Below are 13,993 nucleotides of genomic sequence, written 5' to 3'. Positions count from 1 at the left end.
TGTGTGTGTGGTATGGGGGGGGGGGAGTGAGTTAACTCTATTCTGAAGACAAGTGCGTTTTCTAGATGAAATCATTTTTAATACTAAAGTCAGTGGTGATGGCGATCAAGGGGGGGGGGGGTCATGGCGCAGACTAGACTGTTTGAATTTTTGCAAGGTGTTTTAAGTATTATGTCTCCTCTTAATTTTTTTTTTGGGGGGGGGATGCTCAGTACTTTTTGAGTGGTGCATCATTGGCCTTGGGGGGGGGGGGGACACCGCGTTAAAATAGTGCCCTTTTTTTAAAAAGGGCCCCTTTCAAAGGCTAGCACCCTGCCCTTTTTTTTTCTAGAGTGAACACTAGAAATAGGGCCAATTTGTTTTGCAAAGCTGTGACATTAGTTACAAAATCTATGTTAATATGGGCAAGTAAAATTCTGTCACTTTCTTCTTGAAGCACGTGATTATTTCAATCACAAACAATTTAGATGAAGTATATAAGGGAGCAAATTAAAATCAGAAATGCCTTTTAATTCTGTATGTCATTCCTCTTTCTTGAGCACCTACATGATTTTTCGTCCTTTGTTAGATTAATCCAAACACAGGGTTGGTAAAAAAACCGTTTGTTTTTTCCAAAAAAAACAGTTTTTTTTTAGTTTAAACCAGGTTTTTTTTTGGTTTAAACCGTTTTTTTTGGTTTAAATACTATTTGCGAGAAAAACAATTAATTTTCAGAAGGTAATTAAGGTTCCATGTAATTAACAGTTATTCAATAGTCACATCATACCTAATTTCTTGATTAATTAAAGACATTAGAACAAAATCTTGTAACTAAATTAAATAATTAAAATAGCTTTCTGCGGGGAAATATTGATTGAAATGTTTGACTTGATTAACATATTAGTATGCATGTATATATAGACCCTTTATGATACGAAATACTGGCTTCATTTTCGATTTCATCAAATAAAAGTCAGATTAGGTCTTTTTTCTACCAGAATTAGACATTCTTTTTAAAACAATATGAGTAAGTAACTTTTGTAAACTGCACAGGTTAGCTAAGGCAAAGCAAATACCAAAATCTCAATTCCGATGAACAAAAGGGGGGGGGGGGGGGGGGAACTAAGAATTATCTGCACCCAACAGTCATAAAGCAGCATAGGTGTATAGCCAATCAAAATCTTTTGAGCACACAGAATCCAAAAAAAAAAAAAAAAAAACACCAATGGAGAGTGTTGTTTATATGTAAAGATTTATGTATTTCTCAATCAATTTTTACACATACATTAGCACTTTGTTCTGGGAATTTAAAATTTATCTTTTAATCTTCCTACATTATAATATAAGGAACTATTATGTATCATAATATGAAGTATAAATTTTTAAATTTGATTCAAAAAATATTATTTGTGTTCACCTGCAGAACAAATCTTAATTTTTAGGTGCAAACAACTAAGTTAGACTGTTGATTACCTTACAAGTCAAAGTTAAACTTCCAGGAAAGTGCAAATAAATGGGCAAAAGTGTCACATCCCTGCAACAGGAGTGAGCAATATAATGAATTGCATCTACAATAAAAGATTCAATCCTTAGTAAATCTTAACTAATCATGCAAATTAAGCATAATGATGGAAGTTGACTGAAATCTGCTTTATGGCACATATATGAAATAAAAAATGTATTAATATATTTTTTCGATTAAAGCTTGTAATACATTTTGAAGAAGCAACTTTGCAATTTTAGTATTTATCTCTGCAACTTAGCTAGGAACATAGCATAAATGGAATTTTACATTTTTCAATATGTGTAGGGTCAATGTAAACCTGTAAAATGGATTTTTTTTTTTTTTTTTTTTTGATTAAAAAAAAAAAAAAACATTTTTAAAAAAAACACATGTTTTTTTTTTAAACCAATTGGTTTAAACCATGGTTAAAACCAACGTGGTTCAAACCAAACAACCCTGTCCAAACATTACGAGCATCACAATTGAAAAGTTCCCTTCTCGAACTAAATCAAGGGCATTATAGAACAGGATTTTATTTTTTTTAAATGATGAAATGAAGTTTAATTTTTTTAGTTTACTTAAACGAATATCATTTAACAATCACTTAAGTAATTAAAGATGCTCTTAGTTTTTGCCAGTTTATGCCGGTTTTTACCGGTTATAACCAGTTTCTGCCACTGGCACGGCAAAAACTAGTTTCTGCCGGCAGAAAGCCCACCCTGCTCCGGTTACTGATTATTAGTCCCTTCCGGTTGACTTAAAGTTATATATGCTTGACTTTTAGCAAAAATTTGTGAACTTAAGTCAACCACAGCAATATAAACAGTCTATAACTCTTGATAACTCGAGCTCGGAAACGTCGCACGGAGGGGTATTTGAGCCAAAAAGCTGGCCAAAAGTCGAAAATTCAAACTTTACTAAGTAGTTTTGACCCTAAATGTCAAAAAAGGTGGATTAGTAAATGTGACCAAAGCTCATATCAGACTATTATCAATGAACCAATGTTTTGATTTGTATGCCTATAACACAGGGTTGGCTTTCTGCCGGCAGAAACTAGTTTTTGCCGTGCCAGTGGCAGAAACTGGCAAAAACTTAAAAGTGTCTTTAATAACTCAAGTAATTAGTAAATGATCTTTGTTTAAGTAAACTAAAAAATTAAACATCATTTCCACATTTTAAAAAATAAAATCCAGTGCTGGTGCTCTTGATTTAGTTCAGAAAGGGAACTTTTCAATTGCAGAGGCTCGTAGTGTTTGGATTAATTTAACAAAGGATAAAAAATCATACGTGGGTGCTTAGGAAAGAGGAGTGACATACAGAATTAAACGGGCATTACTGATTGTAATTTGCTCACTCATATGCTTCGTCTAAATTGTTTATGATTGAAATTATCATGTCACATGCTCAAAGAAGAAAGTGCCAGAATTTTACTTGTCTAGAATTTTGTACCTAATGTCACAGCTTTGCAAAACAAATTGGCCCCATTTCTCAAAACCTTTTTTTCTAGTCAAATTTTTAACACAACCACAGTTACTACCACCTAACATGATGAACCAGTTATACAATATATGAAAAATTCACGAGCATTGCTTGCTCCTTGATGCATTGTCTGCTAGCTCTTCTGTTTCAAGAATATTCTAAAGTTTCTCTTGTGCATATTAAATAGAGAACATGTTTAGATTTTTGAAACCACCTTTTCAAAGAGGCAATTGCAGAGTCCCAACAATGTAACATTTGCTTTTGAATTGTGATAATTTTGTGATAAAATTACAGTGCTCTGGTTAACAATTAATTATTTTTTCCATGTATTTTCTGTTGTACATTAAAATCCCTCTAATGCGGACACTAACGGGACAATTTTTTTTGTCCACAATAGAGAGGTGTCCGTAGGACAGGGGTTTAATAACGTTATTTGCATTGCAACTGGGGAATTAAAAATTCTCCGCATAAGAGGGATGTCCGCCTTTAGGGGTGTCCGTTAGGAGGGGTTTTACTGTATATCAAGAATTAATTTTTCATTTTGTGAGTTTTTGCCAGTTTCTGTCGCAAATGTCGCAGAAAGTGGTTTTTGCCATGCCGGTTTTAACCGGTTTCTACCAGTGGTTTTAACCACCTCGGAAGAAACTTGCCAACCCTGCTATGACACGATCTCTGAAATGTCGCACAGAGGGGTACATATTTGAGCCAAAAAGCTGGCCAAAAGTCGAAAATTCAAACTTCACTAAGCAATTTTGACTCTAAATGTCAAATAAGGTAGATTAGTAAATGCGACAAAGCTCATATCAGACTATTATCAATGAACCAATGTTTTGATTTGTATGTCTATGGCCCGAGCTGGCAGGGGCGCCGACTTGCAAAAATTATTGAGGAGGCTAGACGTCGCCGGTGATCCATGGGTTATGTAATCCCACGGCGTCCCCCCTCCCTCCCCTCTTTTCCAAAAAAAAAACAGTTCAGATTTTTTGAACCTTGAAAATGCCAATTTACATATTTTCTGTTGTATATGATTTATACAAACAAACAATGGTACAGATGTGATATACCCCCCCCCCCCCCATTTGGCGACATTCGATTTTTTTGCACAAAATTAAAATATTTTTCTCGCCAATGAGGCGATAATTTTTTATGCATGGCATCCCTGGCCAAACTAACCTGTGTTTAGCTACCCGAAGGCAATCTTACAGATCTGTTCAAACTTGTTTACTTGGGTTGTTTGGGTTTCACGCAGGAGAGATATGTGGTGTTGTTTCGTGCAATATACCTTACAGGAATGCTTATTTTGTGTTAGTTTAAATTCAGTAGTTGTGTTTTGAAGTAAAAACATTAGAAAATGCCAGTTTCTTCAAACTTGAAGGTTAATTAAAAGTTAACTCCAACGTGGTGTGTATCTGTAACGTGCCATTGTCATATGATGTATTGTTTTAGACTGAGTGTGAATATTTATACCATATAAAAAGGTAAGTTCTTTATTTTAGAATTCAAAAAAAACCTCTCACTTCCAAAATTCTTTGTTTTTACAAATCCTTGAGGGATTCTTGTAGTTTTTAACTTTATTTTTACTGTATGTAAATTAATTTTACAGAAATAGTACGGTTATTTTGTTCTAAAAGTTAATTCTTATCGATGCCACGAATTATTTAGACATTAACGTGCCTCCTTTCGGTACTGAATTTTATGTTAAAAATTGAAAGTTCTTTCGGTTGTACTCTTAAAAATGCTGAATTTTATTAATAAATCTGCACAATAATGGTGCATATTTCACACTTAAAACTGTGTCATTATTGTACACTGAATGGAAGGAGCCACCCTTGGGTGTACAAACACATGAATATGCATAATATACATAAATATACATAATTGTGACCATACTCCGACTGCAATGTGTATTAACAGTCGGAGGGATAACGGACCGAGCGGAGCGAGGTCCTGGCGAGCCAGAGGTCTCATAGTACTTTCGTAATGAGACCGAGGCAGGGCCGGCGAGCCGAGGTCTCATTACGAAAGTACTATGAGACCGAGGGCTCGTATCCCGGAGAAATGATGAAAAAAAAATTAATGCATTAATTTCGACTTGTAATTAATACAATAATTTATTTCATTGTATTTTAATATATTTACAAAAAACCCCGGCCCTGTACATTTTTGAAGCATATATTCGTGATATTTTTTGTTGTGCTTTTATGTTGTTTTTATATATATTGTGTTCTGAAGTGCTTTGATCATGTTTTTTTTATCTGATTTTTTCCTGTTGGCGCTAAAAAAGCATCGCTAAGGACGATGTATGACATATGTCGTCATACATAGTTTTCTTGGCGACGCTTTCTTGGCGCCAACAGGAAAAAGTCGCCAAGGGTGGGGTATATCACATCAGTTCTCAAACAATATGTGGCATGGTGTTTTCAAAGTCAATCTAAGAATTTGTATACAAATTTTCTGGTTCAATTAGATCATGTCACTTGTCTTTAGTGTGGGACATTTTTACAGTTCTATTTTGGGGGAAGTCGTGCAGTTCCGTGGCTAGGCATTGTTATAAGGTAGGGCACTTGACTTGCATGGAAGGGCACTCCCAGTGCGCCCAAATACAAAAAATATTGGGAGAGTGGGGGGCATACTGCGGGTGGTTTAACACCGGGAAATTTTCTAAATTGGAGATGGAAAAAGTAAGTTTTACAGTTTTTTAAGCATTTTAAAGTAATATATTATCAACATTAGAATCCCGAAAACTCTACTCTCGCTAACTCGACAAATGTTTTGTATTTGAAAAACGAAAAAAAAAAAAAACCACATGTACGGTATTTTTGTAAAAAGTTAATTTAATTTATAGTATAATAATTTTGTTTTTTAGACTATTATAGAATGGTGAATATATATATATATATATATATATATATATATATATATATATATAATTGAAATTATATTTAAATAAATCTTAAACTATCATTAAAAAAATAAAGCATAAGATATTGCTGTTGCACTTTGATTAATAAGTGAAATAGCTAATTTAAACTTGCTTTGAATAAGGCTCAGAGATCATTAAATAAAAATAATATTCCACAGTTAATTTGTTTAATAAAGTTAATATAGTATGTAAATAGCGGGTTTTTATACAGTCTTATACCCTAAAAATATTTAAGGATTTGAAAATCACTAATGCAGTACGGTAGTAATACGGTAATAAATTAGTACTAATATTTCAAAGTTTTGTAGTTAATTCTCTATTTTACAGAGATTTTTAAAATTGCTTTAAATACCAATATTACGGCTGTCTTTAGAAAGGTGCAAATGTCGACCGCCTAACTAGATTACTGAAATTGAAGTCGTTGACGACTGGCCGAATATCCAATTCGTCCAACATATCTGGGTGGTTATGAAGAACAGCCAAGTTGTTCAATCGCTTCTGCCCCATTGTTGATCGGACAGACTATCTGCAGGTTCGCACACTGGGACAAATTCTAAGCGCTCGCAGCAACGTAACACAATCATCATTCACACCACTCATTTTCAGTTAACCTGCTTTTTACTATAAAAATTATTTGTTGTATCCTATTACTGAATGTATTTTATAAGGTAACTATCTTCAAACAAGGAAAATAAAAGATACTGAGACGGTACAGATGTGATATACCCCCCGATTTGGCGACATTCGATTTTTTTGCACAAAATTAAAATATTTTTCTCGCCAATGAGGCGATAATTTTTTATGCATGGCATCCCTGGCCAAACTAACCTGTGTTTAGCAACCCGAAGGCAATCTTACAGATCTGTTCAAACTTGTTTACTTGGGTTATTTGGGTTTCATGCAGGAGAGATACGTGGTGTTGTTTCGTGCAATATACCTTACAGGAATGCTTATTTTGTGTTAGTTTAAATTCAGTAGTTGTGTTTTGAAGTAAAAACATTAGAAAATGCCAGTTTCTTCAAACTTGAAGGTTAATTAAAAGTTAACTCCAACGTGGTGTGTATCTGTAACGTGCCATTGTCATATGATGTATTGTTTTAGACTGAGTGTGAATATTTATACCATATAAAAAGGTAAGTTCTTTATTTTAGAATTCAAAAAAAAACCTCTCACTTCCAAAATTCTTTGTTTTTACAAATCCTTGAGGGGTTCTTGTAGTTTTTAACTTTATTTTTACTGTATGTAAATTAATTTTACAGAAATAGTACGGTTATTTTGTTCTAAAAGTTAATTCTTATCGATGCCACGAATTATTTAGACATTCTATTGACGTGCCTCCTTTAGGTACTGAATTTTATGTTAACAATTGAAAGTTCTTTCGGTTGTACTCTTAAAAATGCTGAATTTTATTAATAAATCTGCACAATAATGGTGCATATTTCACACTTAAAACTGTGTCATTATTGTACACTGAACGGAAGGAACCACCCTTGGGTGTCATGAAAATATACATAACTGTGACCATACTCCGACTGTAATGTATAGCGAGGTCCTGGCAAGCCAGAGGTCTCATAGTACTTTCGTAATGAGACCGAGGCAGGGCCGGCGAGCCGAGGTCTCATTACGAAAGTACTATGAGACCGAGGGCTCGTATCCCGGAGAAATGATGAAAAAAAAATTAATGCATTAATTTCGACTTGTAATTAATACAATAATTTATTTCATTGTATTTTAATATGTTTACAAAAAACCCCGGCCCTGTACATTTTTGAAGCATATATTCGTGATGTTTTTTGTTGTGCTTTTATGTTGTTTTTATATATATTGTGTTCTGAAGTGCTTTGATCATGTTTTTTTATCTGATTTTTTCCTGTTGGCGCTAAAAAAGCATCGCTAAGAACGATGTATGACATATGTCGTCATACATCGTTTTCTTGGCGACGCTTTCTTGGCGCCAACAGGAAAAAGTCGCCAAGGGTGGGGTATATCACATCAGTTCCACTGAGACAAATTTGTGAGTTTAGAAAGCATTAAATAACTAGTAATTTTCTTAAATTATTGGGGGTCAGGCCTCATGGAGTCGGCGCCACTGCGAGCTCGGAAACGTCGCATGGAGGAGTATTTGAGCCAAAAAGCTGACCAAAAGTCGAAAATTCAAACTTCACTAAGTAGTTTTGACCCTAAATGTCAAAAAAGGTGGATTAATAAATGTGACAAAGCTCATATCAGACTATTATCAATGAACCAATGTTTCGATTTGTATGCCTATGAGCCGAGCTCGGAAACGTCGCATGGAGGGGTATTTGAGCCAAAAAGCTGGCCAAAAGTCAAAAATTCAAACTTCACTAAGCAGTTTTGACCCTAAATGTCAAAAAAGGTAGGATTGGTAAATGTGACAAAGCTCATATCAGACTGTTATCAATGAACAATGTTTTGATTTGTATGCCTATACTGAAAAAGTCTAGATTCACAGAATTATGTAAATAAAAGCTGCGCTGAAAAGCTCAAAAAAAAAGTGACACTGTCAAAACATTTACATTTGACCATAAATATACAGTAAGATATATAATGAGAGTAGCGGAGAGTGGTAATGAATGGGCCAATTTTTGGTTTTTAGCTTTTGTAATTTTTTTTAATACATTTTTTTTAGCTCAGAATTGGCTCTTTAGTAACTTTACTTGTGTAGTTACATAAAAAAATCATAAGTTGGATTGGAAACTGTCTTATGAATGATAATAGAAAATAAAAACATAGAAATTTGGCCCATTCATCACACACCCATGGGGCTGAATGGGCCACTGAAAGACTTCAATGAAAACATGTGGAATTGATCTTTTAAAAAAGTCTCTTAAATAAATAAAAATAAAAGCAAAATTGTTTAACAATTTTATTTTTAAATTTTATATATATTTTTAATAGTTAAAACTTTAATTGCCCCCCCCCCTTTTTGGTAAAATTCAACATCAGTTACAAAGTGTTAATAATAAATAAGAATTATTATTTAGATTTTCAAACAGACAGGTCAACAAGGGGTCATTGTTTTAAGCTATTTAAATCTGAAGCTAACATGGATATTAGGAAAAATTATTATTTTAGCAGGGTAGTGGAACCTTAAAACAGCTTACAGGAAGAGGTGGTAATGAGTAAGGGAGTAGATAGTTTTAAGAGGGCCATTGATCTTCACTGGGGATTGTAAATTGACTAGGATCAGCCTAGCTGGGCCCAGAGCCTGTTGCTGGTAGTCGTATTTGTATTTGTATATAAGTAATTAAAAGAAAATACTTAAATGTATGCCCAGCCTACAAAAGCAAACAATATGACATTTTCAAAAAATCATACAAAACCAACAAAGCAAAAGCACACAATTCTAATTCAACCTATTTATTAAATACTGGATGGAATCACTTATATCAAATCCAAATGGTGAACTACAGATACTGGTCATTAATTGGAAAATTCATCTTAATCGTTTATAGAATTATAGAATTTCACTTGTGTTTCTAATGCACAGCTAATGTTTCTTAGGGCTAAAATGTGCAAATTTTGAAAATTACAATAAACCTATTTAAACAAGACAATGACCTAAATCTCAGACAGTTAGTTATGTTTAATATTAAAGAGAAAATCAGAAAAAAAGGAAGAAAAACCAATATTTTCATGGCCCATCCATAACCATGACATAGAGGCACATTCAGTCCCACCTATATACAAGAATATATTATTCAGGTTTTTTTAATACATGAAATTCAAACAACATCCAAATACATCTTAAAATTAGTTTACAGATGTGGAAAGACTTGAAAATAAACATATATGCAGTGAAAGAATTGATACTTTTTAAGCTAGTATTTATTTTACTGAAAAGGAAAAAAAATACTTTTCAATCAAATTCTTGATCATCCTACTCTAGTGGGAAAAATGGCTTTTCTCAAACAATTGAAAATTTGACGAGTGTAAAAGAACAAATTGCTCCATCTATTAGTGGGCATCTAAAATAATTTTATGCAAATACTTTTTCATATTTTGTTAGTGGTCCATTCATCCCCATGGCTCATTCATTACCACTCTCCCCTACATGCTCAAATACAGGGGTGCCCACCAAGGGAGGTCTTAAATTTTCATGGCACTGACTGTGCCACTGACATTTTGACGAGTTTTCAGGGGTATTTTTTCTTTTTTAGGGGGAGAGCTCTTGCTCTTGGACAAAAAGGGGGTTGAGGGCATGCCCGGATCTTTAAATTTTGCAACAAAATCTTTGGGGTCCCTACCTAGGCTAGCAGTGTATATTTGCAACATTAATAAGTCTTCAGTGCTAGTTCTCCCCCAATTTCTTGGGTCGTCAGGCCCCTTAAGGACATGGTCCGCAAATGTGCGGGGCCATATCTTTTTTTTTTTTTGGGGGGGGGGGGCATCCCTGTCAAATATAGCAACAGGCTAACCCATGCCTTTTGGTATAATTAACCAGGAATGTTTTAATAGTTTATCCGTCAGTCGATCCTACATGCAAACATTCAATGAGCACTTGCTGGATTGACCACCGATATCATTAAACATCATTAAATCAATCACTTGGGTTAACCAAATGTTTTATTTGAACTCACCCAAAGTGACAGTTGAAGTTAAATGTCATTTTGTTCATGGAAATATATGGATGGTCATACCCCAATTATGGTTAAACTTTGTAAGCATAAAAATTAGTACACACAAGAGGGAAAGTTAAGAACTCACCATTGCTAGATTTGAGATCTCTATGTATAAGAGATATTGGTGCTTCTGAATGCAGATAATGCATGCCTCTTGCAATCTGTATAGCCCAACTGACCAGAACGTTCGGTGGAATTTTTCTACCATTAAGAACTCTGTTGAGGGACCCTCCTTTCGCATATTCCATCACCAGACATAAATTTGGCTCTTCTAAACACACTCCTTTCAACGTGACGATGTTTGGATGCTTGAGAAGCCAAAATAACTTGGCCTCCTGACGAACATTTTCGATCGTTACACTTATGTCTTCGTCGGGATCTTGTTTGGCCGCTTTGACAGCTACCTCTTGGCGTCGCCAATACCCCCTGTACACTTTTCCGAATCCTCCGACGCCGATTACCTCTTCCAGCTCGAGCTCTGAAAATTTGATGGTGAAAGGAATTCCATCGTTACCCATCGGACGAACATTCTTGAGCTGGGTAACGAAGTTGCTGGGAAATATCCCCACTTTATCACATATTTTTCCCGTCCACCAACCCTCATCTCCGGATATTTTGGAATCTTTGGAAAGCACTTCGACTTGTTCGCCGCGATGAAGCGACAATTCGTCTTCTCCCGATGCTTCATAATCATAAATTGCCGTCCAAAGTCTAGCTTTATCACCAATTCCATGATTCTCTACAACATGAGAATGCATAGATTCCATGGAAAAGCCAATAAAATCTGGCATTCGTTGGAAATAAGGAGATGAAGAGAATATTTAAGTAATTTTGAGATGCATAACTTGAACACCTTAGGCCTACACACAATTCAAAATACAATCGGGTTTATTCATACTAACAAAGTGAATTGCTCCAACAAGGAGGCACGATAGTTTAAAAACAGGTTAAATACGAAGTAAGCGAAACGAAAAATAATCTACCCACATCCATAATGAAAGCAGTCAGAACCCTAACACCTCTTCGATCACCCCCATACAAGTTTACAATTATCACTATTATTGTTGCCAACAAATTTGGAAATACACATGTAATTTGTCAAAACCATAGTCCGATAAAGTAAATACTATGTGCAACGTTATGTGCTGCTATCTATTGGTCGATTTAATAATAAAAAGATAATTATGCGCAACGTCTCGCAGATTTTTGTCACATGGTGCCCAACCTTTTTCTGACCGAGGACCCCAACTCATCTTAAAATGATTCAGAGCACATACAAAATTTCAGAATATTTTAAATTTTTCTAAATAACATGGGGAACTATGGAAAAGTTAAGAAAATTAAATATAATAAATAAATAATTAAATGCATCTGTTTTTCAGAAAGCAATTTCTGAACCCTTGGCTCCAAAATTGTGGTCAGCAATCGGGCTTTTCGATTTGTAACATTAAAAAAAACAACGGGCAACGCGAAATAATTTCGTAGGCCGGATGTGACCTGCAGGGCATAAGTTGGGCACCACTGATTAAACTCATGGATGGTAATTTATTTTTTGATTTGATATTAAAACAGAACGTCAAGGATCATTTTACATTAAATATTTTCTATGAAGCAAAAACACCTCTGCTAGACTTATAGATTATTTCTTATTAAAAAAAGAAAAAACCTTCGCTACTGGTTTCCGACGCTAAAACGAGCTCCCCCCCACCCCTTCAAAAAAATTATTTTATGTCAATAGAAGTCGCGTTAATTGGAGTAACAATAGTCGCGGGTTTTCATTTGTTTGCGTGACTGTTTGCTTCCCTTTTATATAGCAAATAAATGATGAAATTGAAACTAAAATGAGAAGCATTTTGTATACAGTTTCAAAACCAAAAAGAGTGGGCTGAAAAACTTATTTTTAATATAAATAATTTTACAGTACTTTAAATTTTAACTTACGTACTTCAATGAAATATTTGACATAATAATAATAATAATAACATAGTGTTCTAAAGGAAATGTTTTACAGGTCCAACTTACTGTTTTTAACTACTTTTAGAATTAAAAACATATTTCAAATCGAACTGCATTATTACCATGGATGTATCCCAGAGGACGAGAAGGAAGACTGCTGCCTCAACCTCCCCCACTAAATTGAATACATTTAAAAATAAATTTGAAAAAAGAAATTAATTTGAATTTTGACATCTTGAATTCAAATTATGTTTTTCGCAATCACAAGTGTGTGTGGGGGTATGTGTGTTTGTGTGTAGGGGTATGTGTATGTGTGTGTAGGCATGTGTGTTTGTCTGTGTGCTGGCATAAGTGTGTGGGAAGTTGTGTATATGAATGTGTGTATGTGTGTGTGGGGGGGGTATGTGTATGTGTGTGTAGGCATATGTGTTTGTGTCAGTGTGCAGGCATGAATGTGTGGGTAGTTGTGTGTATGTGTGTATGAGTGCGTGTGTGTGTGTGTGTAGCTGCGTATGTATGCGCGTGTGTGTAGGACATGGATGCAACCTGGAGACGGCTTTCGCTATAGGAGCAGCATATCGTGAGGAGCCGGTCGACGGTGACAGGGTGCAGAGGGTGGCGGTGGGAAAATAAAAAGATAGGACATCAAAACAGTCAAATGAGAACAATAAGCAATCGTGATTGCTCAAAAAAAAAAAAAAACATACAATCCACATATCTTCTTTTTCTGCGCAGAAATACACATAAAGGCAAGTTTAATTAGAGAAAAAAACTTTTTGTGAGAGCTTTCTTGTCAATCACCAAAAATAAGACAAGTCGTCGTTCAACCAATAGTTGAGGAAGGTGGCCTAAAGCGGGTTTCGAAGAACGCTCGAAAATTGTAGTTTTTGGATTTTTATCGTAACAATTTCGGTTTTATTTCCTAGTAGGGTTGTTTAACTTCAAAATAAAAAGTGATTTTTGCATTATTTCAAACCCAATATTTATTTATTATCAATTTTTACAAACATTTCAAAAGCCCACTTTGCCTTACCAGGGAGCCCCAAAGCGGGTAAGCTTAACTAATTGTGGTTTGGTATATTTGCCAATCAAATATGAAGTTAAAAGTGATTAAAATAGTTGACTAGCTACCTGCCATCACATAAAAATTATAAAACAGTTGTACTTATCCAATTTAAAGTCAGCACAGTTGTTTATAAAACATGAAGAAATAAATAATTAAATTAATATACTAATTAATTGCCATCCTAAAAAATACCTTTTTAAAAAGTTATACTTATCCTATTGAAATAGAAAATCTAAGTCAGCATACGAGTCAAGAAATTATAAAAAAAATTTGAATTTTGACATCTTCAATTCAAATTATGTTTTTCGCAATCACGACTGTGTGTATGTAGGCGTATTTGTTTTTGGTTGGGGGTATGTGTATGTGTGTGTATAGGCATGTGTGTTTGTGTCTGTGTGCTGGCATAAGTGTGTGGGTAGTTGTGTGTATGAATGTGTGTGTGA

At 34.5% G+C, this 13,993-nt stretch overlaps 1 protein-coding gene across 1 annotated transcript in view; it reads right to left on the bottom strand.

Moving 5' to 3' along the window:
- The window catches only part of LOC129226005 (mitogen-activated protein kinase kinase kinase 11-like), a 44,205-nt gene extending 32,657 nt beyond the window's left edge, over window positions 1–11,548 (bottom strand). Inside the window, exon 1 of the mRNA XM_054860580.1 lies at window positions 10,614–11,548. Within this exon, the coding sequence (XP_054716555.1) occupies window positions 10,614–11,319 (706 nt within the window). The 5' untranslated portion in view covers window positions 11,320–11,548. The remainder of the gene's footprint in view (window positions 1–10,613) is intronic.
- Between the last annotated feature and the right edge of the window lie 2,445 nt (window positions 11,549–13,993).

Source organism: Uloborus diversus, chromosome 7 (assembly GCF_026930045.1).
Source record: "Uloborus diversus isolate 005 chromosome 7, Udiv.v.3.1, whole genome shotgun sequence".
In the NCBI taxonomy this organism is placed as follows: domain Eukaryota; kingdom Metazoa; phylum Arthropoda; class Arachnida; order Araneae; family Uloboridae; genus Uloborus; species Uloborus diversus.
Note: the sequence above shows the minus strand (reverse complement) of the source record. Positions and strands in the feature narration are given on the sequence as shown.